The 25,615-nt window shown below is 40.3% G+C and overlaps 1 protein-coding gene across 5 annotated transcripts in view; it reads left to right on the top strand.

Moving 5' to 3' along the window:
- Window positions 1-25,615, top strand: part of LOC139764382 (aldehyde dehydrogenase, dimeric NADP-preferring-like) — a 70,449-nt gene that overhangs the window by 12,468 nt on the left and 32,366 nt on the right. For all 5 annotated transcript variants that reach the window (XR_011716354.1, XR_011716353.1, XR_011716352.1 and 2 more), the window contains exons 3-9: window positions 3,388-3,531; window positions 5,908-6,003; window positions 7,094-7,214; window positions 10,265-10,365; window positions 12,065-12,228; window positions 21,286-21,516; window positions 21,728-21,839. Coding sequence is in view for 2 of the 5 variants with exons in the window: in XM_071690947.1 (XP_071547048.1) it covers window positions 3,388-3,531; window positions 5,908-6,003; window positions 7,094-7,214; window positions 10,265-10,365; window positions 12,065-12,228; window positions 21,286-21,516; window positions 21,728-21,839 (969 nt within the window). In the remaining 3 variants the exon portion in view is untranslated. The remainder of the gene's footprint in view (window positions 1-3,387; window positions 3,532-5,907; window positions 6,004-7,093; window positions 7,215-10,264; window positions 10,366-12,064; window positions 12,229-21,285; window positions 21,517-21,727; window positions 21,840-25,615) is intronic.

The raw sequence follows: 25,615 nt of genomic DNA on the forward strand, positions 1-25,615 counted from the left end.
ACTATGCACCCCTTCTTACGAGTCAGAGTCCATCATCAATAGTGCCCATTGTACCCACTGTGTGAAATTCAAAATTTTATTTATTACTTATTCATTATACATAATCACTGTTTCGTGCATCAGTAAAGTAGCACCAGGAAACAGACTTAGAATGGCCCATTCACTCATATACACATATACATACATAAGCGCCCACATACATATATATACATATCAACATATACATGCACATACACAGACATTACTAACATGCATACATATGTTCATTTTCATACATGCTTGCCTTCATCCATTCCTTTATATTATCATTATCATAGCTTTGCTTATTTAGTTATATGAAATATATCATTGCAGGTGTTTTGATAAGGGAAATTTTGTTAGGCCAGGTGTTATTTACTATTTTGTTTATTTACAGACAGTATCTGTCAGTCTAGGAACATTTCCAATCATTTCTAGAGGATTCTGCTTTTTATGAAGTTTTGTAAGGTCATTGTGCAGTTTTCTTTGGACTTGTGATTAAAACAAGGCTAGTGCCATGGGAACCACTTTCAGTTGATTCTGGTGTTAATCTGTGTGGACCCAATTGGATTTTTTTTTCTTTTTTAAACCAGTTGCCTCCCCATTGTAAGTTGTTAAAAAGCCTTATTCATTATTGTGCATAACACACACACACACACACACACACACACACACACACACACACACACACACACACACAGTATATGTTTGTATTATAACTTCTATAACTTACCTAAACTACAAGGAAAACATTAGAAAAACAAGAATGAATGAAAATGTTGTGTCTGAGAGGTTTAAACTTAAGTACAGGCAGAAAGTAAGATTGTCTATATTCCTGGGGTTATTTTCTGATTAAGCAACAGCCAACCATTGAGGCTGTTGAAGCCATTTTTTGAATGCTGTTAATTTTTGTTTCATTTTGCAGTGAGCTACAATGATGTTTAGGATGTTTGGATGGTAAAGAGCAAAAACAGTAGGGTTGAAATTTGAAAAGAATAGCTAGACTGTAAGAGTTTAGCAGATACCATGAACAAGTAACTTTTAAGAGATGCGGGGTTTAAGACAAGGATGCTTTAGGTATAATTTTTGATTTCTTGAAAGGTGTTTTATGTGCAAATATTCAACTGTCATAGTAGCATTTGTACTTGCTAAAGAAAGGGAATAATGTTGAGAAGTTTTAGACTCATTATCCACTTCATGCAAGTGTGAGGAAAGCTGAAGATAATGAATAGATAGATGCACAGAGAATTAGATGGTTATACATTTATTTTAATCAAAGTAAAAGCTTGATTACAAATATTTCTAGCTGCTTGTGTGCCCTCACCTTTAGCTAGACCATGCAATAATCGCCAAGCTGCTGCATCACATGATTCCTATGTAGCTGTTCAAGTGTGGGCCATTTTTGTAACTTTTTTTTTCCATACACCTCAAGGCTTTGGAAGCTCTCTACCATTTCATGTCTTTCCCAATAATTATGACCTAGCATATTTTAATAGACATGTTTTTCACTTCCTCTAAAATTCATAAATACTTTTCTCTCATCTCTTCTTTTTCCTTTTCATTAACTTCTCTGTATTTCAGATAAAGCCTGACCTTGATGTGGATGTCCATGACGAGCCTTCAGTATGTAAAAAATTATGTCTAGAAATACTCTTATGTTACATCTGAAGGTATTTTTATTCACAAAGACATTTACTGGTACAAGTTGAACAAGATTGATTTGCTGATGAATTTTTTTTCATGTCTGCAATGATTAGGATGAAATTATCTTCCATGCAGCCTTTTAAGTATTGTATATTTTGACTGATCTCAGCAAAATGCAAAAGCACATAATGCAATAGTTTTTTATGTCTAGGGCTCCAGCCATGGACTAAAGTCCATGGACTAGAGTTATGAAACAAAAAGACAAAAAAGTATTTACAAATTTTTGAGAATGTGGAAAATGTGTCTTGAAATGTGCCAGGTCATAGTTATTAGGAAAGATGTGAGAAGATAGAGAAAGTTCCAAGGCTTTGATGTGTAGGGAAAGAAGCAGTTGTCAAAACAGCCCACCCTTAAGTTGATGGCCACACAATCATGTGACGCAGCAGCTTGCCTAGTATTGTATGGTCTAGCTAGTGGTATGGGCACACAAGTAGCCAGCTCTCTGGAGCAGAAACCAAAGTTATACCTGCAAAATAGGGAAAGTGAACGGACACAACCACCCCAAATGTGAGAACAGTACTCCATACAATGATGTATCAGTTCCTTGTATAAAGGAAGCAACTGTTCTGAAGAGAAGTATCAACATCTAAACAGGACACCCAGTTTCTTAGAGGCAGACTTAGCTATTCTTGGGGTTCATTGAGTCAAGAAATGGAATTACAGAACCTTCAAAGGAGAGACGAGAGTTGTAAGTTTTTGATAGAGGTAGGGGGAGAAATTGGATCTTGAAGGCATTAAACTTTAAGATTTTGTCAACCCCACTGAGATATCCTTTTCAAGTCTGAGTTTATTGAAGAAGTTGAGTCAAAATGAGATGCAGATTGAGTGAGAGAAGAAGGAGCAGAACTGAAGGATGTGGATGAATTAAGTCTTGAGTACTCAACATCAGTGTATGAGTGCATTGGATTATTTGTGCAGGAGAGGAAATCGTTGAAAAAAAATGAGAAAAAGTGTAGGGGACAGGACAGAACCCTGAGGGACACAGCTGTTGATGGAGAAAAGGGAAAGGCTAATCCATTAAGAACCACAGAGATAGATTGGTTGGAGAGGAAGCTAGATATATAGGAGCAAAGTGAGGGAGGAAAGCCAAAAAAGGGGAGCATAGAGACCTTGATGCCACACCCTGTCAAAAGCCTTAGATATGTTAAGGCAACTACGCATGACTCCCCGAAATCTTTCGGGGATGATGACCAGATAGTAAGATAGGAAAGAATATCGCCATTGGATCTCACCTTATGGAAACCACACTGGTGATCAGAGAGAAGGCTGATTTTCAAGGTGTTTAATGATATGGGAGTTGAGGAAAGATTCAAAGTTTTTGGAAATGGTAGATGTCAAAGCAGTAGAATGATAGTTAGAGGGGTCAGAATGGTCACCCTTCATAGGGATGGGATCTATCAATGCATGCTTCAAGGGAGAAGGAAAAGTTCTGGTTTTTAAACAGAAATAGAACAGACGAGCAAGCACAGGTTTATGTTCTTTGGCACACTCTTTCAGTGCATGAGGATGGATGCCATCAGGACTATTAGCCTTGCTTGTGTTCAGAGAAAGAAGCACTTTTCGGACAGTCCGGAAAGAGGTTATTGGAAAGGGTATAGGATTAGGAGTTAGAGGAGATATATTTATATTCATATTCATAGCTTTAAATAGATTGTTTGGTTGCAGGTTGTTAATAAGGCACGTGAGGCCTTTCTATCTGGCAAGACTAGAGATGTTGAATTTCGCAGGAAGCAATTAAAGGCTCTCAAACGTATGTATGAGGAAAATGAGACAGCATTTTGTACTGCATTGGCCAAAGACTTGAACAAGGTAAATATAAAAGTTTTGGTTGAATCGTTGATAATTTTTTCTTTTCCTCATTCAATCGCCATTTCCTACATTAAGAAGGCAGCACCAGGAACGGACAAGGAAAGGCCACATTTGCTCATATCCATTTTCTAGCAGTCATGTGTAATTCACCGAAACCACAGCTCCCTCTCCACAACCAAGCCATGCAGACCTTTCCATGTTTTACTGCAGGTGCTTCACATGCCCTGATTCAGTCCTTTGACTCCAGTATATGGCATCATTCCAGTTCACTCTATCCTTTGCAAGCCTTTTGCCCTCCTGCCCTAATCACTCTAAATCTTCATCACTCCATCCTTCCATCTCCATTTGGTCTCCCCATTCTCATTCCCTTCATTCTGACACATGTATCTTTGTCGACCTCTCCTTCATATGTCCAAACAATTTCAGCACACCCTCTTTAGCTGTCTTAACCACACATCTCTCTTACCCTTTCATTACTTACTTGATCAAACCACCTCACATTGCATATTTACCTTAGTTTTCATATTTTCCTGTAAGATTTACACTTCAGGAATGCTGCTGTTTTTTTATTTTGTAGTTAAAGGGTTAGGGAATTCAGCTTTAATCCCATCCACTGCTGCCACTTTCCCACTGTTCATTTTGTACCAGACTTTCACTACTTTATCTTTCCACCAACTCATGTACTATGAATTTCTCACTCATATGCTATATCATCCAAAGCATACCATGTCTGCCTCCATATTGTCTAACTCATTCAGCATTTCTTCAAAATACTTTACTCATTCCAACCCTTCACATCCTCTTAGTCTGTTACTATTTCCCCACCTGCTTTCCTAACAGGTGGCCCTGTATATTTCGCTCTTCACACTATTCACTTTCTTCCAGAGCATTCACTTATTCACTTTGAAGTTCATTGGAACTATCTCAACCCATCTCTCATATCCTCTCCTTTTCAGTTTACATACTTTTATCTTGGCTTCCTGCCACTTTCTTGTGTAGTCTTCCTAATTACTCATGCTCATCAGCTGCAGACACTGCTTATACACCGCCTTTTTCTCTGTTATTAGTGATTAAACTTCCTTATGCTACCACACTACCCTTTCTCATGTGCTTACATCCCACCTTCTGCTTGCCACATACTTCACTGACAACTTTAAGTACTGCTTCTTTAGATACCTTCCACTCCTTTTCCTCTTCTCTGATATCATTTCCTCTCATCCTGTGCCATTCATCACCCAATATCTTTTATTATATTTGCACAGACCACTTTTATAAGCTCAGCCACTCTCACCACTCCTTTTTCACCAGTGTTATTTCCTTTTTTCCTCAACCTTCCATAGACTTTAAACTTTGCCTCCACAAAGAAATGATCAGACATACTACCTGTCACCCTTCAGAGCATTTTCACGTCTAGAAATCTAATTCTGACACATCAGGTACTTTGCAAATAATCCAGTATTGTCAGCAGATCCCCAACCCCACTTACCCATATATACTTTAGATGAACCTTTTATTAAACACCTCCTGCTTGAGGTTACACTGAGTGAATAGTCACTTTTGACGAGGCTGTTTAACTGGGAGTACAGTCTTATCAAAGAACTTACTCTAAAGTTAGAGTATACATTTCCCTACTATGTGTAGTAGTGCAGCCAAGGGCTGCATGAGCCTTTAGAAAGGTTCCAAGTAATACCATTAAGGAATATCATTAATAGAAATAAGATGAATTAAACATTGTGGGGAAATGGTGAGTAAGTCAGATGGAAAGATTCCCAATCACCATTCATCTTTCAGAATACATGTCAACAAATTTTTCCCCATTTTCACTACACTAGGGACCCTGTGTCTCCCTGTTATACCCTAACTTTCCACATCACCCACTGTTGCATTCAGATCCCCAAGCACCAAGAATCGACCCCTTGCTTTAAAACTTCCAAAGTACAAGTACTCATTTTGCCTCCCAGAGTGCACTCCATTCATCTCTTCTTCTCTTACTACCAGGTGCATAATTATCAACAATCACCCACCTTTCATAGTCTTCTTCAAATCTACCTAGCTTCAGTCATTAATACACCTCATGATAGACTTTAACACCATCCCACAGCTCCTGCATGAGAAGTGCCACCCCTTTCCTTTGCATTTGCCCTATCACTTCTTTGTGAACATTCTAGAACCATGCTGTGTCCATCCCCTACAACAACATGTCATTCAGAGCCAGGACTTCCAAGTTTCCTTCATCAAGCATAGACTATATCTTTCCCTTTTTCAACCTGCTTGGTTTCTCCTGTTCCTTTGTTTAGAGAGTGATGATATATGAGGGGAGCATCTTATTCACGTTGTGCAACACAGGGATTCATTTATATGTATTTTTTCCAACAGCCAAGACAGGAGTCAGTTTTGCTGGAGCTGAATCTTTTGAAGGATGATTTAACGCACATTCTTTCCCGCTTAGATGATTGGACACAACCAGAAAAGGTAAGTGTTAATATATGAATATTTTTCTTAATTCACTCTTTTAAGTAAAAAATTAGGTTGTTACACTCTGCAGTCATTTTCTAAAGATGGATGTTTACCGTACATGAATGTTTCTATTCTTTTCAGATATTGAGTATTTTCTTCTGATGTATCATATTGACACTTTCTTGGGACTGTGATGTTAATTTGGTGAGGTTTTTTGAAATGAAAATTGTTTTGATAAAACAGATGATTTGTCTTTTTCTTTCATTTCTGTTCATCTTACATATTCATATTTCTTTTATGTTGGAAAACTGATATAAGCATTAAGGCATATGATAATTGTTATTGGGGGTGAAAGATGAATATTCTCTCCTCAGTAGCTTGTCTTGTGAGCATGAGATATACTTAGGGGAATATCAAATCAGGATTGTTCCTACCCTCATAGAATTAGTGAGGAAGCTCTCATCCTCTCACCCTTTTCAGTCAATCCTTGGATCACTGAAACCTTTCTTTGACTGCTAATGTTTACTGTCAGCCAGTCACCTGTTCCAAGTATTCCAGAGCTCAGAATTTCTTCAGATTGTCTCATGGACATGTTTACCATCTCCTGCTGTAGTCGGTTACCTGCTATAAATCAGTATCTTTTTCTTTGTTTCATAATTATTTGTCCTGTAGGTTATAAAATTCTTTTGAATATATTTGTTTTTACATACATTAACATATAGTAGTCATATATTTTTTGTTTCATATGTACATTTTCGCCATTTCTTGCGTTAGTGAGATGACGTCAAGGACGTAGGACTGAGCCTTAGAGGGAAAATCCTCACTTGGCCCCCTTCTCTGTTCCTTCCTTTGGAAAAGTAGAAACTGGAGGGGACGATTTCTGGCCTCCCTCTACTGCTCTTTTTAGCCACCTTCTACGACACACAGGGAACACGGGAATTATTCTTTCTCCCCTAGGAATAATCCTGACCCTGATATTCCCCAAGGAATACCTCATACTCTAGGGACACTGTCTTGGAAAGAGTTATTTTTTTCAACCTTCAAAACCTACATTTTTCTCTTTTTTTTATGCATTTAATTTTGCAATACATTCTATATCTGACAGACACCTCCCAATCTGGTGACCATATTTGACAAGCCAGTGATTTATCATGATCCATTTGGTGTAGTGCTCATTATTGGTGCATGGAACTACCCTGTCCAGCTCTCTCTTCTCCCATTATCAGGTAAATGATGTTAGTATTTTATGACTGCATTCTGTCTTTGTAATGATGGATGTAGAGAATGAGAAATGGAAAAATATGAATGAATACGTGTGTTAAGAATTAAGTTCACTGTATTTAACAGAAAACACTCTTGTGGCAAGTAATGCAAGAAAAAGTCATTGGTACTTGGTTTGGGGAATAATGTAACTGAGAGGTACGGTAAAAAAAGCATTAGCTGGTCACGTGAATAAAGGAAAACATGCTGACTTTGTTCGATGATGTATGAGGTAATGGATGGTAGGTTGAAAAAGATTTGTTGAAGCACGGTTGAAAGTCATAGCAAAGCACAGTTAATCATGGTTTAGGGTAAATCAGTAGTTGCTGCTAGAGGAAAATTATTTTTTTAGGTGAAATGTTGAAATTTAGTTAGTCTTATTGATGAAAAATCCGTCTGCATAGTGAATGTATGTGAGTCATTGATGAACATAACCTTGCTGTACTATTGTACCATAAAAATGATTTGAAGATATGTGTGTGGTTTATGTTGCATCCTTTCAGGACTTCATATGAGGAGTTTTAAAATATATGTAATAATAATAAGTTTACCTTAGTCTGTTAGAATATCTGTAATTATGATAAGTTTACCTTAGTTTGCAAGCATTTATATATATATATATATATCCTCTTGGTCAATCTTTCCTCACTCATTCTCTCCATGTGCCCAAACCATTTCAAAACACCCTCTTCTGCTCTCTCAACCACGCTCTTTTTATTTCCACACATCTCTCTTACCCTTACATTACTTACTCGATCAAACCACCTCACACCACGCATTGTCCTCAAACATCTCATTTCCAGCACATCCACCCTCCTGCGCACAACTCTATCCATAGCCCACGCCTCGCAACCATACAACATTGTTGGAACCACTATTCCTTCAAACATAGCCATTTTTGCTTTCGGAGATAATGTTCTCGACTTCCACACATTCTTCAAGGCTCCCAGGATTTTCGCCCCCTCCCCCACCCTATGATTCACTTCCACTTCCATGGTTCCATCCGCTGCCAGAGATATATATATATATATATATATATATATATATGTATGTATATATATATATATTTTTTTTTTTTTTTTTTTTTTTGCCGCTGTCTCCCGCGTTTGCGAGGTAGCGCAAGGAAACAGATGAAAGAAATGGCCCAACCCACCCCCATACACATGTATATACATACGTCCACACACGCAAATATACACACCCACACAGCTTTCCATGGTTTACCCCAGACGCTTCACATGCCCTGATTCAATCCACTGACAGCACGTCAACCCCGGCACACCACATCGCTCCAATTCACTCTATTTCCCGCCCTCCTTTCACCCTCCTGCACATTCAGGCCCCAATCACACAAAATCCCCTTCACTCCACCTCTCCACCTCCAATTTGGTCTCCCTCTTCTCCTCGTTCCCTCCACCTCCGACACATACATCCTCCTGGTCAACCTTTCCTCACTCACTGGTTTGGTCACATATATATATATATATATATATATATATATATATATATATATATATATATATATATATATGGGGATAGGGGAGAAAGAATACTTCCCATGTAGTCCCTGCGTGTCGTAGAAGGCGACTAAAAGGGGAGGGAGCGGGGGGCTGGAAATACACCCCTCTTGTTTTTTTTTTTAATTTTCCAAAAGAAGGAACAGAGAAGGGGGTCAGGTGAGGATATTCCCTCAGAGGCCCAGTCCTCTGTTCTTAACGCTACCTCGCTAACGCGGGAAATGGCGAATAGTTTAAAAGAAAAGAAGGAAGATATATATATATATTCTTATCCCTGGGGATAGGGGAGAAAGAATAGTTCCCACGTATTCCCTGTGTGTTGTAGAAGGCGACTAAAAGGGGAGGGAGCGGGGGGCGGGAAATCCTCCCCTCTTGTTTTTTTTTTTTAATTTTCCAAAAGAAGGAACAGAGAAGGGGGCAAGGTGAGGATATTCCCTCAGAGGCCCAGTCCTCTGTTTTTAATGCTACCTTGCTAATGCAGGAAATGGCGAATAGTTTGAAAGAAAAAGAAAGATATATATATATATATATATATATATATATATATATATATATATATATATATATATATATATATATACCTTAGCTTGAGCCATGTACCAATTTATCAACCAACCCTTTGGGGAAGATGAACAGCTGGGTTACCTTGGTCTGACTGACACAATCAGGATTTGAATGGAGCTTAATGATGTGTATGAGTAAAACTGAGAGGCTGTATGTATACCATTTGCCCTCAGATGATAATTTCTTTGTTTAGACAAAGTCTCTCTCTCTCTCTCTCTCTCTCTCTCTCTCTCTCTCTCTCTCTCTCTCTCTCTCTCTCTCTCTCATACTGCCGTAATTAAACTCAACTCAAAATAGATCTTGTAAATGGTAAGCTAAGGTTTTAGTATGTGATACATGAAAACCAGAGAGTGAATGTGTTCAGATTGGGCATTGTGTGATTGTCCTAACACTTCCTGGCTAAGTAGGAAAAGATAATTATTAAGAAAGAATGTAATAAGTATAGTTAGTTATTCTCCATTGTGGAACTGGAAATCTTTCCATTTTGGCAGCTTTTGGGTAAGGGATGTGGACCTTAGTTATGCAGAAGTTGTTCTCAAAAAAGGTACATTCCTATATGCTTTTCATCTGCATCATAAAACTAGAAACTAAATTAATGAAGGGAAAGGAGAGATGGTGTTTTGCTTGAATGTCTGGATGTTAGCAAATGTGATGTTTTAAAGAAGAGTTTAATGCTTGTTGGGCATGCGAACCTCAGCTCTTCAAAAGTTATTTTCAAGAAAGACACATGCCTTTCACTTCATAAAAATAAGAAGAAAATTAATGAAGGGAAAGGAGAGATATGATTTTGAATAAATTCCTAGCTTTTAGCATAATTAATGTTTTACGGAACAGTTCAACACTTTTGATTTTGTATTTTAAAGGGTTTATGGATAATTGGATGTATGTAGAGGGGAAATAATCTTGATATGATATTCATTACTGTTTTATCACAGGTGCCATTGCAGCTGGTAATTGTGTCATCATCAAACCTTCAGAGGTATCACCTGCAACAGCAGAAATCATTGCTGACCTCATTCCCAAATATCTGGATAATGTATGTATCTTTTTTTTATTAAAGGGTTATTTTTAGTACTACAGTAAAACCTCTGTTACCTGATATGCTTGGGGAATCAGCCATTCTGGATAGCAAAATTTTCAGATATTCAAGGATTTTGAGGTATTAAATTGCTTACTTTCCACAAATATGCAATCTCTCCTTGTCATACATAACACTTAACTCACGCAGCTCATTCTGTGTAACTCTAGATTTTCCAGTGGTGAGCACTATCTGTTCACCCTGCCTTTTGGCAAAGTGTTAGGGGAAATATATAGGAGTAGAAGGTAGGAACATTTAGGCAGGAGCATTAGGTAGAATTAGTAGGTAGGAATATTAGGTAGGAACATTAGGAAGGAGCCTCGGTAAACACTGCACTAGACTTACCCTCTGCCAGTGGCCTGTTAAGGGTGAGGCATTAAAGGCTAAGAAGTGGCACTGTAGTTTACTAATTATGGAGACTATTGCCATTGCCGCCCCCTTGAGGGAGTTCCAGTTGGGAGCAGGTGTTAGCAATATAGATAGATAGATAAATTATTATATTGAATAATTCAGACATTGTAACATTTTAAAGATGCAAATGATGTTGAAGTACTTGGATTCATCCCTAACCAGCTTCTTGCACAATTCCATCTTTTTGAGGCTTAAAATTTTTCCTCTTGTGCTTTGTTCAAGACATAGATGGTTTTGAAGAGCTGTTAGGCAATTGCTTATGATGATTGAAAGTGGCCATTGTCCACAATAGTAATTCTGAGTGCACAAAAATACACAAATGTGCTAGCCCAGCATACACGCTGAACCATCAGAAAGCTAAGGTGTCACAACCTCAGCTGCCCATGTGGACAATCTGTGGTTGTTTGGCATCCCCTTCATTCCTGACTCTGAATTCTTTTTTCTGAAAGGCAGTCATTTTCTCACACTTATGCACGCATTCATACTTAACAGTAAAAGAATATGCAATACCATTAGTACATTGAATAATAATGTGTTTAGGTGTGGAATTTTCCACCTGTAATGTCATGTCAGTGCTCAGAAAAAAAATCGGATTTTGAAGTGTTTCAGGTCCTTTGGATTAGGGATGCTCAACCTGTAACATGTATACAAGCTTATATACAAGACTAATGAATCAAGGAACTGGATGCTGAAAAGCATTGCTTCCTTCATGATTTGTTATTGATGCTCGCCTCCCTTAGATAGGTCAGTCACAAAGCACCATATCTGCTGATTCTGTAGCCCAGGTTAAGCTACCTGCTTCGGTATTATTAATTCTTTTTTTTTTGTATTATTGAGTTGTGTTGTAATGACATGTGCTGTATTATTGGCCAGTATTTGATTGGTGATCACCAGTAACTGAGCAGTCATGTAGCACTGCCTCTCAGCTTCCATTTCCTTGATCCATCCATTTTGTTTGTAATCCTTTATACCTGTCATAATGTATCACCATTCTCCAGAAGAAAACTTTATTGACACTAGCTGAGAAGAAAAAATTCTATGCTCTTGCTTTCATATTTTCTTACAACTTTTTACCCATTTGTCACTGTGGATAACACCCATTTGAGAAGATGTATTTTGAGAAAATCTTACCACTATATTTCTTTGTACTTTGTTGTTTTTTGTCATCTGAATGTTCTGTTAACTTTTGTAACTGCTGATATTTTGTAAATTCAATCAATAGTATATCTTTGATACATTTTTTCAGGAATGCTTTCATGTATTCCCTGGAGGAATTCCAGAAACTACCGAGTTGCTGAAGCAGCGTTTTGACTACATTTTCTACACAGGATCAACCCAGGTGGGCAAGATTGTAAGAGAAGCTGCTAACAAGCATCTTACTCCTACCACTTTGGAACTAGGTGGAAAAAGGTAAAGATCAGTGGTATCATGGAGAAGGTTTCATAACCACAGTGACAGTATCATAAAACAGCACTGTTATTTTTATTGTGAATAGTAACAAAATAAGCACAGCAGAAAAGGCTGCATATCATATGGTAGGTAGCCATGTTAGGTCTCATCTTGTGTTGACCATATTTGAATACCCATTTGATGTTTCCCGCATAGGTGAGGTAGCGCCAGGAAACAGACGAAGAATGGCCCACCCACTTATATACACATATATTTTTATTATTTTTTATTATACTTTGTCGCTGTCTCCCGCGTTTGCGAGGTAGCGCAAGGAAACAGAGGAAAGAAATGGCCCACCCCCCCATACACATGTATATACATACGTCCACACACGCAAATATACATACCTACACAGCTTTCCATGGTTTACCCCAGACGCTTCACATGCCTTGATTCAATCCACTGACAGCACGTCAACCCCGGTATACCACATCGCTCCAGTTCACTCTATTCCTTGCCCTCCTTTCACCCTCCTGCATGTTCAGGCCCCGATCACACAAAATCTTTTTCACTCCATCTTTCCACCTCCAATTTGGTCTCCCTCTTCTCCTCGTTCCCTCCACCTCCGACACATATATCCTCTTGGTCAATCTTTCCTCACTCATTCTCTCCATGTGCCCAAACCACTTCAAAACACCCTCTTCTGCTCTCTCAACCACGCTCTTTTTATTTCCACACATCTCTCTTACCCTTACGTTACTCACTCGATCAAACCACCTCACACCACACATTGTCCTCAATCATCTCATGTCCAGCACATCCATCCTCCTGCGCACAACTCTATCCATAGCCCACGCCTCGCAACCATACAACATTGTTGGAACCACTATTCCTTCAAACATACCCATTTTTGCTTTCCGAGATAATGTTCTCGACTTCCACACATTCTTCAAGGCTCCCAGAATTTTCGCCCCCTCCCCCACCCTATGATCCACTTCCGCTTCCATGGTTCCATCCGCTGCCAGATCCACTCCCAGATATCTAAAACACTTCACTTCCTCCAGTTTTTCTCCATTCAAACTCACCTCCCAATTGACTTGACCCTCAACCCTACTGTACCTAATAACCTTGCTCTTATTCACATTTACTCTTAACTTTCTTCTTCCACACACTTTACCAAACTCAGTCACCAGCTTCTGCAGTTTCTCACATGAATCAGCCACCAGCGCTGTATCATCAGCGAACAACAACTGACTCACTTCCCAAGCTCTCTCATCCCCAACAGACTTCATACTTGCCCCTCTTTCCAAAATTCTTGCATTTACCTCCCTAACAACCCCATCCATAAACAAATTAAACAACCATGGAGACATCACACACCCCTGCCACAAACCTACATTCACTGAGAACCAATCACTTTCCTCTCTTCCTACACGTACACATGCCTTACATCCTCGATAAAAACTTTTCACTGCTTCTAACAACTTTCCTCCCACACCATATATTTTATTTATTATATTTATTTATTAAACTTTGTCACTGTCTCCCACGTCAGCGAGGTAGGACAATTAAACAGACGAAAGAATGGCCCAACTAACCCACATACATATGTATGCACATACCCACACATGCACATATACATACCTATACATTTCAGCATATACATACCTATGCATACACAAACATATACATATATACACATGTAGATGTATATATATATATATTATTTTTTTTATTTTGCTTTGTCGCTGTCTCCCGCGTTTGCGAGGTAGCGCAAGGAAACAGACGAAAGAAATGGCCCAGCCCACCCCCATACACATGTATATACACACACGTCCACACACGCAAATATACATACCTATACATCTCAGTGTACACATATATATACACACACAGACTCGTACATATATACCCATGCACACAGTTCACACTGTCTGCCTTTATTCATTCCCATCGCCACCTCGCCACACATGGAATACCATCCCCCTCCCCCCTCATGTGTGCGGGGTAGCGCTAGGAAAAGACAACAAAGGCCTCATTCGTTCACACTCAGTCTCCAGCTGTCATGCAATAATGTCCGAAACCACAGCTCCCCTTCCACATCCAGGCCCCACACAGTTTTCCATGGTTTACTCCAGACGCTTCACATGCCCTCATTCAATCCACTGACAGCACGTCAACCCCAGTATACCACATCGATCCAATTCACTCTATTCCTTGCCCGCCTTTCACCCTCTTGCATGTTCAGGCCCCGATCACTCAAAATCTTTTTCACTCCATCTTTCCACCTCCAATTTGGTCTCCCACTTCTCCTCGTTCCCTCCACCTCTGACACATATATCCTCTTGGTCAATCTTTCCTCACTCATTCTCTCCATGTGCCCAAACCATTTCAAAACACCCTCTTCTGCTCTCTCAACCACGCTCTTTTTATTTCCACACATCTCTCTTACCCTTACATTACTTACTCGATCGAGTGGGGAGGAATGGGATGTATTTAGGGAATCAGTGATGGATTGTGCAAAAGATGCTTGTGGCATGAGAAGAGTGGGAGATGGGTTGATTAGAAAGGGTAGTGAGTGGTGGGATGAAGAAGTAAGATTATTAGTGAAAGAGAAGAGAGAGGCATTTGGACGATTTTTGCAGGGAAAAATGCAATTGAGTGGGAAATGTATAAAAGAAAGAGACAGGAGGTCAAGAGAAAGGTGCAAGAGGTGAAAAAGAGGGCAAATGAGAGTTGGGGTGAGAGAGTATCATTAAATTTTAGGGAGAATAAAAAGATGTTCTGGAAGGAGGTAAATAAAGTGCGTAAGACAAGGGAGCAAATGGGAACTTCAGTGAAGGGCGCAAATGGGGAGGTGATAACAAGTAGTGGTCATGTGAGAAGGAGACGGAGTGAGTATTTTGAAGGTTTGTTGAATGTGTTTGATGATAGAGTGGCAGATATAGGGTGTTTTGGTCGAGGTGGTGTGCAAAGTGAGAGGGTTAGGGAAAATGATTTGGTAAACAGAGAAGAGGTAGTAAAAGCTTTGCGGAAGATGAAAGCCGGAAAGGCAGCAGGTTTGGATGGTATTGCAGTGGAATTTATTAAAAAAGGGGATGACTGTATTGTTGACTGGTTGGTAAGGTTATTTAATGTATGTATGACTCATGGTGAGGTGCCTGAGGATTGGCGGAATGCGTGCATAGTGCCATTGTACAAAGGCAAAGGGGATAAGAGTGAGTGCTCAAATTACAGAGGTATAAGTTTGTTGAGTATTCCTGGTAAATTATATGGGAGGGTATTGATTGAGAGGGTGAAGGCATGTACAGAGCATCAGATTGGGGAAGAGCAGTGTGGTTTCAGAAGTGGTAGAGGATGTGTGGATCAGGTGTTTGCTTTGAAGAATGTATGTGAGAAATACTTAGAAAAGCAATTGGATTTGTATGTAGCATTTATGGATCTGGAGAAGGCATATGATAGAGTTGATAGAGATGCTCTGTGGAAGGTATTAAGAATATATGGTGTGGGAAGCAAGTTGTTAGAAGCAGTGAAAAGTTTTTATCGAGGATGTAAGGCATGTGTACGTGTAGGAAGAGAGGAAAGTGATTGGTTCTCAGTGAATGTAGGTTTGCGGCAGGGGTGTGTGATGTCTCCATGGTTGTTTAATTTGTTTATGGATGGGGTTGTTAGGGAGGTGAATGCAAGAGTTCTGGAAAGAGGGGCAAGTATGAAGTCTGTTGTGGATGAGAGAGCTTGGGAAGTGAGTCAGTTGTTGTTCGCTGATGATACAGCGCTGGTGGCTGATTCATGTGAGAAACTGCAGAAGCTGGTGACTGAGTTTGGTAAAGTGTGTGAAAGAAGAAAGGTAAGAGTAAATGTGAATAAGAGTAAGGTTATTAGGTACAGTAGGGTTGAGGGTCAAGTCAATTGGGAGGTAAGTTTGAATCGAGAAAAACTGGAGGAAGTAAAGTGTTTTAGATATCTGGGAATGGATTTGGCAGCGGATGGTACCATGGAAGCGGAAGTGAATCATAGGGTGGGGGAGGGGGCGAAAATCCTGGGAGCCTTGAAGAATGTGTGGAAGTCGAGAACATTATCTCGGAAAGCAAAAATGGGTATGTTTGAAGGAATAGTGGTTCCAACAATGTTGTATGGTTGCGAGGCGTGGGCTATGGATAGAGTTGTGTGCAGGAGGGTGGATGTGCTGGAAATGAGATGTTTGAGGACAATGTGTGGTGTGAGGTGGTTTGATCGAGTAAGTAATGTAAGGGTAAGAGAGATGTGTGGAAATAAAAAGAGCATGGTTGAGAGAGCAGAAGAGGGTGTTTTGAAATGATTTGGGCACATGGAGAGAATGAGTGAGGAAAGATTGACCAAGAGGATATATGTGTCGGAGGTGGCGGGAACGAGAAGTGGGAGACCAAATTGGAGGTGGAAAGATGGAGTGAAAAAGATTTTGTGTTATTGGGGGCTGAACATGCAGGAGGGTGAAAGGAGGGCAAGGAATAGAGTGAATTGGATCGGTGTGGTATACCGGGGTTGACGTGTGGACGTGTGTGTGTGTATACATTTGTGTATGGGGGTGGGTTGGGCCATTTCTTTCGTCTGTTTCCTTGCGCTACCTCGCAAACGCGGGAGACAGCGACAAAGCAAAATAAAATATAAAAATAAAAAAAAAGAAGGAACAGAGAAGGGGGCCAGGTGAGGATATTCCCTCAAAGGCCCAGTCCCTTGTTCTTAATGCTACCTCGCTATCGCGGGAAATGGCGAATAGTGCGAAAAAAAAAATAAAACATATTCATACTTACTGTCTTCATCCATTCCCATCGCCACCCCAATACGCATGACATGGCACTCCCCTCCCCCCGCGGACGCATGAGGTAGCGCCAGGAAATGACAGCAAAGGCCACGTTTGTTCATACTCAGTGTCTAGCTGTCATGTGAAATGCACCGAAACCACAGCTCCCTTTCCACATCCAGGCCCCACAAAAATTTCCATAGTTTACCCCAGACGCTTCACATACCCTGGTTCAATCCATTGACAGCATGTCGACCCTGGTATATCACATCGTTCCAATTCACTCTATTTCTTTCATGCCTTTCACCCTCCTGTATGTTCAGGCCCCAGTCACTCAAAATCTTTTTCACTCCATCCTCCTCCTCCAATTCGGTCTCCCACTTCTCCTCCTTCCCTCCACCTCTGACACATATATCCTCATTGTCAATCTATCCTCACTCATTCTCTCCACGTGACCAAACCATTTCAATAACCCTCTTCCGCTCTCTCAATCACACATTTTTTATTACCACACATCTCTCTTACCTTTTCATTACTTATTCAATCAAACCACCTCACACCACATATTGTCCTCAAACGTCTCATTTCCAACACATCCACCCTCCTCCGCACAACCCTATCTATAGCCTAGCCTCGGAACCATATAACATTGTTGGAACCACTATTCCTTCAAACATACCCATTTTTGCTCTCCAAGATAACATTCTCACCTTCCACACATTCTTCAACACTCCCAGAACCTTCGCCCCCTCCCCCACCCCGTGACTCGCTTCTGTTTCCATGGTTTCATCCGCTGCCAAATCCACTCCCAGATATCTAAAACACTTCAATTCCTCCAGTTTTTCTCCATTCAAACTTACCTCCCAGTTGACTTGTCCCTCAACCCTACTGAACCTAATAACCATGCTCTTATTCACATTTACTCTCAGCTTTCCTCTTTCACACACTTTACCAAACTCAGTCACCAGCTTCTGTAGTTTCTCACCGGAATCAGCCACCAGCACCGTATCATCAGCAAACAACAACTGACTCACTTCCGAAGCCCTCATCAACAACAGACTGCATACTTGACCAACTCTCCAAAACTCTTCCATTCACCTCCCTAATAACCCCATCCATAAACAGTTTAAACAACCATGGAGACATCACACACCCCTGGCACAAAATGACTATCATTGGGAACCAGTCGTTTACCTCTCTTCGTACTCGTACACTTGCCTTACATCTTTGATAAAAACTTTTCACTGCTTCTTGCAACTTCCCACACTATACCTTCTACAGAGCATCTCTGTCAGCTCTATCATATGCCTTCTCCAGATCCATAAATGCCACATACAAATCCATTCGCTTTTCTAAGTGTTTCTCATGTACGTTCTTCAGCGCAAACACCTGATCCACACATCCTCTACAACTTCTGAAACCACACTGCTCTTCCCCAATCTGATGCTCTGTACATGCCTTCACCCTCTCAATCAATACCATCCCATACAATTTCCCAGGAATACTCAACAAACTTATACCTCTGTAATTGAACACTCTCCTCTATCCCCTTTGCCTTTGTACAATGGCATTTTGCATGCATTCTGCCAATCCTCAGGCACTTCACCATGAACCATACATATGTTGAATATCCTCACCAACTAGTCAACAACACAGTCATTCCCTTTTTTAATAAATTCCACTGCAATACCATCCAAACCCGCTGCCTTGCCGGCTTTCATCTTCCGCAAAGCTTTCACTTCCTCTTCTCTGTTTACCTAACCATTCTCCCTGACATTCTCACTTCGCACACCACCTCGACCAAAACACCCTATATCTGCTACTCTGTCATCAAACACATTCATCAAACCTTCAAAATACTCACTCCATCTCCTCACTTCACCACTACTTGTTATCACCTCCTCATTAGCCCCCTTCACCGATGTTCCCGTATATTCTCTTGTCTTACGGACTTTATTTGCCTCCTTCCAAAACATCTTATTCTCCCTAAACATTAACGATACTCTCTCACCCCAGCTCTCAATTGTTCTCTTTTTCACCTCTTGCACCTTTCTCTTAACCACCTTCCTCTTTCTTTTATACATCTTCCAGTCATTTGCACTATTTTCCTGCAAAAATTGTCCAGATGCCTCTCTCTTCTCTTTCACAAACAATCTTACTTCATTCCACCACTCACAGCCCTTTCTAATCTGCCCACCTCCCGCCTTTCTCATGCCACATCGACCCTGGTATACCACATCGTTCCTGTTCACTCTATTCCTTGCTCGCCTCTCACCCTCCTGTATGCTCAGACCCGATTGCTCAGAATCTTTTTCACTCCATCCTTCCACCTCCAATTTGGCCTCCCACTTCTCCTTGTTCCCTACACCTCTGACACATATATCCTCATTGTCAATCTTTCCTCACTCATTCTCTCCTTATGTCCGAACCGTTTCACCACACCATCTTCTGCTCTATCAACCACTTTTCATTTCCACACATCTCTCTTTTCCTTTCATTACTTACTTGATCAAACCATCTCACACTGCATATTTTCCTCAAACATTTCATTTCCAACACATCCACCCTCCTCCATACAACCCTATCTATAGCCCATGCCTCACAACCATATAACATTGTTGGAACTATTATTCCTTCAAACTTGCCCATTTTTGCTCTCCAATATAATGTTATCTCCTGCACATTCTTCATTGCTCCCATAACCTTTGTCCCCTCTCCCACCCTGTGACTCACTTCCACTTCTGTGGTTCCATTCGCTGCTAAGTCCACTCCCAAATATCTAAAGTGCTTTACTTCCTCCAATTTTTCTCCATTCAAACTCACATCCCAAGTAACTTGTCCCTCAACCATGCTGAACCTAATAACTTTCTTTTTTTTACATTTACTCAACTTTCTCCTTTTACACACTCAGTCACCAACTTCTGCAGTTTCTCACTTGGATCAGCCACCAGTGCTCTATCATTGGCAAACTGTTTATTGTGTTAGTAAGATGACATCAGGAACAGACAAAGAAAGCCACATCTGCTCACATCCATTGTCTTGCTGTCAGGTGTAATGCGCTGAAACTACAGCTCCCTGTCCACAACCAGGCCCCATGGACCTTTCCATAGTTTACCTTGGACATTTCACATGTTCTGGTTCAGTCCATTGACAGCTTGTTGACCCATGTACCACATCATTCCAATTCAATCTATCCCGTGCATGCCTTTCACCATCCTTCATGTTCAGGCCCAGCACTCAAAATCTTTTTCACTCTGTCTTTCCATCTCCAATTTGGTCTTCCCTTTTTCTTTGTTCCTTCTGCTTCTGAGTCATATATCCTCTGTCAACCTTTCCCCACTCATTCCCTCTTGAATAGTGAGGAAAAGCAGTCTTTAGAAACATCATTTGTCTACCTGGAAGACATGTGATGAGCCTAACACACTAGCCCTGTCACTTTGGCAAAATCTCAATGTAAGAACTCATAGGCAGGTACGTGATCCTGTTACCACAACTCTCTCTTACCCTATCATTTCATGTTTGATCAACCATCCTCACACCACATATTGTCCTAAAACATGTGATTTCTAGCACATCAACCCTTTTCTCAACATTTTTATTTGAGACATGCCGCACATTCGTACAATACTTGAAGGGCATTTCTCGATACTCGTAGGACATTTACCTCATCACCCACCCTATGGCTCATTTCAGCTCCCATAGTTCCACTCGTTCTAATATCAGCTCCCAAGAATCTAAAACACTCCTCTTCATTCATGTTCTCTCCATTCATACTCATACTCCAAATAACCTGTCTTTATTACTGAACCTAATAACTTTGCTTTTATTCATATTTACCATCATATTTCTCCTTTTATGCACTCTTCCACAGTCATACACCAGCTTCTGCAGTTTCTTGCTCGAATCTGTCATCAGCAAACAGCTGACTTGCTTCCCTGGCCCCCCAGCAGACTGCATACCCGCTCCTCCCTCCAAGACCCTTGTATTTACCTCTCATTTTCCTGTCCATCAACATACTAAACAGCCATGGTACCATGCAAACTGATGTTACACTGTGATCTCCCATACCTTTCAAAAGATGACATCTTATTTTTATTTACATTAACTTTTAGCCCACTCTTCTTTCATACATCATTAAATCTGACAACCATTCTATCCAGTTCTTCCTCAGATTCAGCTAACACAATATCATTCACATACAGCAGCTGTAGCAACTTCCAATTGAAACTGTAATATTGTTGTCATAACCTTATGTCTGTGATGAAAAGTCAAAATTTCCCAGCGTATCTTTCTTCCAGTCCTGTCTTCATTGATGACACAGTTGACATGGACATTGCAGTACGGCGCATTTTATGGGGGAAATGCATCAATGTTGGTCAGACCTGTATTGCACCTGATTATGTCCTGTGTTCCAAGGGGGTGCAACTCAGATTTGTAGAAAAGGCACAGGAAGTACTGAAGGAATGGTACAGTAATGACCCCAGCAGTTCTCCTGACTTGTGCAGGATTGTGTCTGACAAGCATTTTGAGTGAGTAGTTTGTACTGTTTGATGGTCATATAAATTGAGGTTGGTGTATTGATATTTACTGGTTGTCTTATTTTATGGTGTTTTCATAAATTTTAGTAATTGTCACCTGTTTTAGGAATTACAAGATTTGTTGAAATATTTGCCTCTCTTCTTTTGTAAGTTATTGAATAATCATGATTTCAGGTTACTTTTGATTTTTTTTGTATTTCAGTCGTCTAGCAGAATACCTAAATGATGGGAGAGCTGTTGTTGGTGGAGATGTAAACAAAGAGGACAAATGGATATCTCCTACCATTTTGGTGGATGTCTCTCCCAAAAGCAAGGTAAGTGATTACATGTAATCCTGGACATTTTTGATACAGACAAATCTTAGGTAAACAGTAAAATTCTATATTAGATGCAGGCTAAAGTACTATAAGACACTCAAACATATTATGAGGAAAACAGTTAAGATGTAGCTTGGTAGAATGCTTTTGTGAAGGGAATGGTTTTACTATTGAAATATGCCATGGATTGAATGGCACCCATGAACTTGAAAGGTTTCTAGCACTGTATGCAAGTAAACTATGAATTAGTCTGCAGAGCTTTGCTTTAGATGGAAGGCACTGGCTTTGGTACATTAAACATGACAAAGTCTGCGAATGAGTGATGTTTGTTTGTTCCTAATGGTGCTTCATAAAGTTAAGAGAGGCACATAGATAAAGATAGATCTCTGAATGATATTCACTCAATGAAATTTTTTTCTAACAAGCTTAGTTCATTAGAGCATGCAATTCCACTAAACAAACATCCATTTGACTTAATGGGCAACATGTATGTATGATGCAGTGTTTGTGAAATATAGAAAATTGAAAATATTATCCTGTATGAAGTGATATGTTAGCATTCAAAAGTGAGAGAAAATAAGGGAAATTTATATTAATTCCTGTATGTTTGCCTGGTCCCCTGGCAAGTGACGGGCAAAGGCAGGTGTGGACAACACTCCTGACAGCTCTCGATAAGAGAGGAGGACTTGGAGATTTCACTTTATTAGATTTGTTTTCACACTGTACTGTGTTATACACAGGCATAGCATTGATGACGAACGTCATGAATATATATAGAAATGATACACTAATCCCATGGGATAGGGGAGAAAGAATACTTCCCACGTATTCCCTGCGTGTCATTAAAGGCGACTGAAAGGGGAGGGAGTGGGGGGCTTGAAATCCTCCCCTCTCGTTTTTAATTTTCCAAAAGAAGGAACAGAGAAGGGGGCCAAGTGAGGATATTCCCCCAAAGGCTCAGTCCTCTGTTCTTAATGCTGCTTCGCTAAAGCGGGAAATGGTGAACAGTATAAGAAGAAGAAGAAGATACACTAATCACATCAAAATGTTTGAGGATGGCATTCAGTTGGTATGTGTGGGGAGGATATTAGACATGTATTTTTATAAGAAATATTCTAGTTCTTTACCTACTCTTAGTGATGATATGTTTGAAGAAGTCTGTGCTTGTCAGATTAGGATTTTGGGTTTAAATTCTTTGGGTTGGGGTTGCATCTTACTTTAAAACGTGGGTTTTTGGATTGAATGTGTTTGGGCTGAGATTCATCTCAGCTTTTAGTTCTTTTTTCCCCTATTCAACAGTTGCTGCATGAAATATAGTAAGAATAACATTACATTTTCTTGTGGATTGAGAGGCAGCCTTCCAGAGGCATGCAGTTGCCAGAAAAAAACAATGCAATGTAGTGTGAAGAAATAAAACCTCCTCTGCATCACATTAGATGCCCAAGAACCTGTTTGCCTAAGGATGTGAAGGTTTTCCACATCCTTTATGGTCTTAACTCCTTAGCTTTCTTTTGAAACTGCCACATGAATCCTGTATGGTCTAAACTCCTTAGCTTTCTTTTGAAACTACCATATGATAGAAGTGCAATGGTGATAAAATCCTGGTAGGTGGTAGTTGGTGGGCAACCATTGACTGGGGAGGTATACTACCAGTACTACCCACCTTGGTATTGGGAGGGTTTAAGACAGCTGTGTAGTGAGCCCGTGCTTCAGTGGTTGTCAGGTTGCACTCCTCAGACTTAGATAGTTCTTTTCTCTCTGCCTTAACCACTTGTGGACTGTTGGCATTCTGTCCAGAAACATGCCATCTCCTAGTCACACATAACTAATTCACACAACTTATTCTTCCTAGTTCTAGATTTTTTCCTGCGTTGAGCAATTTGCACTAGCTCTGCCTATGGGCAAAATAGTAGGAGGAACAGATAGAATTAGGAGGTAGGAATATTAGGTTGGAGCATTAGGTAAAAGTAATAGGTTGGAACAATAGGTAGACATATTAGCTAGAAGTAGTTGGTAGGAACATTAAGTAGATATGTTAGTTAGAAATAGTCTGTAGGAACATTAGATAGGAGCCTATGAAAATACTGATACTGCAGTTGATTTGCCCTCTGCCAGTTACCTGTCAAGGGTGAGGCTTTAATGGCTAAAAAGTGGCAGTGGAGTTCACCAGTTATGGAGACCCCTCTTGCTGTGGTCACCCCCTTGAGGGAGTCCCTGAAGAGAACAGGCATCAGGGATATAGATGTTTATTTATTTATTTGTCATACTTAATCGCTGTTTCCCACATCAGTGAAGTAGTACCAGGAAACAGACGAAGAATGGCACATCCACTCATATACACATATATAAACGTAAATGCCCATAAACTCATATACATATGTATACATATCAACATATTGGATTACGTGTTAATTGACAGGCGCGCGAAAGAGAGACTTTTGGATGTTAATGTGCTGAGAGGTGCAACTGGAGGGATGTCTGATCATTATCTTGTGGAGGCTAAGGTGAAGATTTGTATGGGTTTTCAGAAAAGAAGAGTGAATGTTGGGGTGAAGAGGGTGGTGAGAGTAAGTGAGCTTGGGAAGGAGACTTGTGTGAGGAAGTACCAGGAGAGACTGAGTACAGAATGGAAAAAGGTGAGAACAATGGAAGTAAGGGGAGTGGGGGAGGAATGGGATGTATTTAGGGAATCAGTGATGGATTGCGCAAAAGATGCTTGTGGCATGAGAAGAGTGGGAGATGGGTTGATTAGAAAGGGTAGTGAGTGGTGGGATGAAGAAGTAAGAGTATTAGTGAAAGAGAAGAGAGAGGCATTTGGACGATTTTTGCAGGGAAAAAATGCAATTGAGTGGGAGAAGTATAAAAGAAAGAGACAGGAGGTCAAGAGAAAGGTGCAAGAGGTGAAAAAAAGGGCAAATGAGAGTTGGGGTGAGAGAGTATCATTAAATTTTAGGGAGAATAAAAAGATGTTCTGGAAGGAGGTAAATAAAGTGCGTAAGACAAGGGAGCAAATGGGAACTTCAGTGAAGGGCGCAAATGGGGAGGTGATAACAAGTAGTGGTGATGTGAGAAGGAGATGGAGTGAGTATTTTGAAGGTTTGTTGAATGTGTTTGATGATAGAGTGGCAGATATAGGGTGTTTTGGTCGAGGTGGTGTGCAAAGTGAGAGGGTTAGGGAAAATGATTTGGTAAACAGAGAAGAGGTAGTAAAAGCTTTGCGGAAGATGAAAGCCGGCAAGGCAGCAGGTTTGGATGGTAATGCAGTGGAATTTATTAAAAAAGGGGGTGACTGTATTGTTGACTGGTTGGTAAGGTTATTTAATGTATGTATGACTCATGGTGAGGTGCCTGAGGATTGGCAGAATGCGTGCATAGTGCCATTGTACAAGCAAAGGGCAAGAGTGAGTGCCAATAAGAGTTTGTTGAGTATTCCTGGTAAATTATATGGGAGGGTATTGATTGAGAGGGTGAAGGCATATACAGAGCATCAGATTGGGGAAGAGAAGTGTGGTTTCAGATGTGGTAGAGGATGTGTGGATCAGGTGTTTGCTTTGAAGAATGTATGTGAGAAATACTTAGAAAAGCAAATGGATTTGTATGTAGCATTTATGGATCTGGAGAAGGCATATGATAGAGTTGATAGAGATGCTCTGTGGAAGGTATTAAGAATATATGGTGTGGGAGGCAAGTTGTTAGAAGCAGTGAAAAGTTTTTATCGAGGATGTAAGGCATGTGTACGTGTAGGAAGAGAGGAAAGTGATTGGTTCTCAGTG

The sequence above is a fragment of the Panulirus ornatus genome, chromosome 49 (genome assembly GCF_036320965.1).
Source record: "Panulirus ornatus isolate Po-2019 chromosome 49, ASM3632096v1, whole genome shotgun sequence".
Taxonomy (NCBI): domain Eukaryota; kingdom Metazoa; phylum Arthropoda; class Malacostraca; order Decapoda; family Palinuridae; genus Panulirus; species Panulirus ornatus.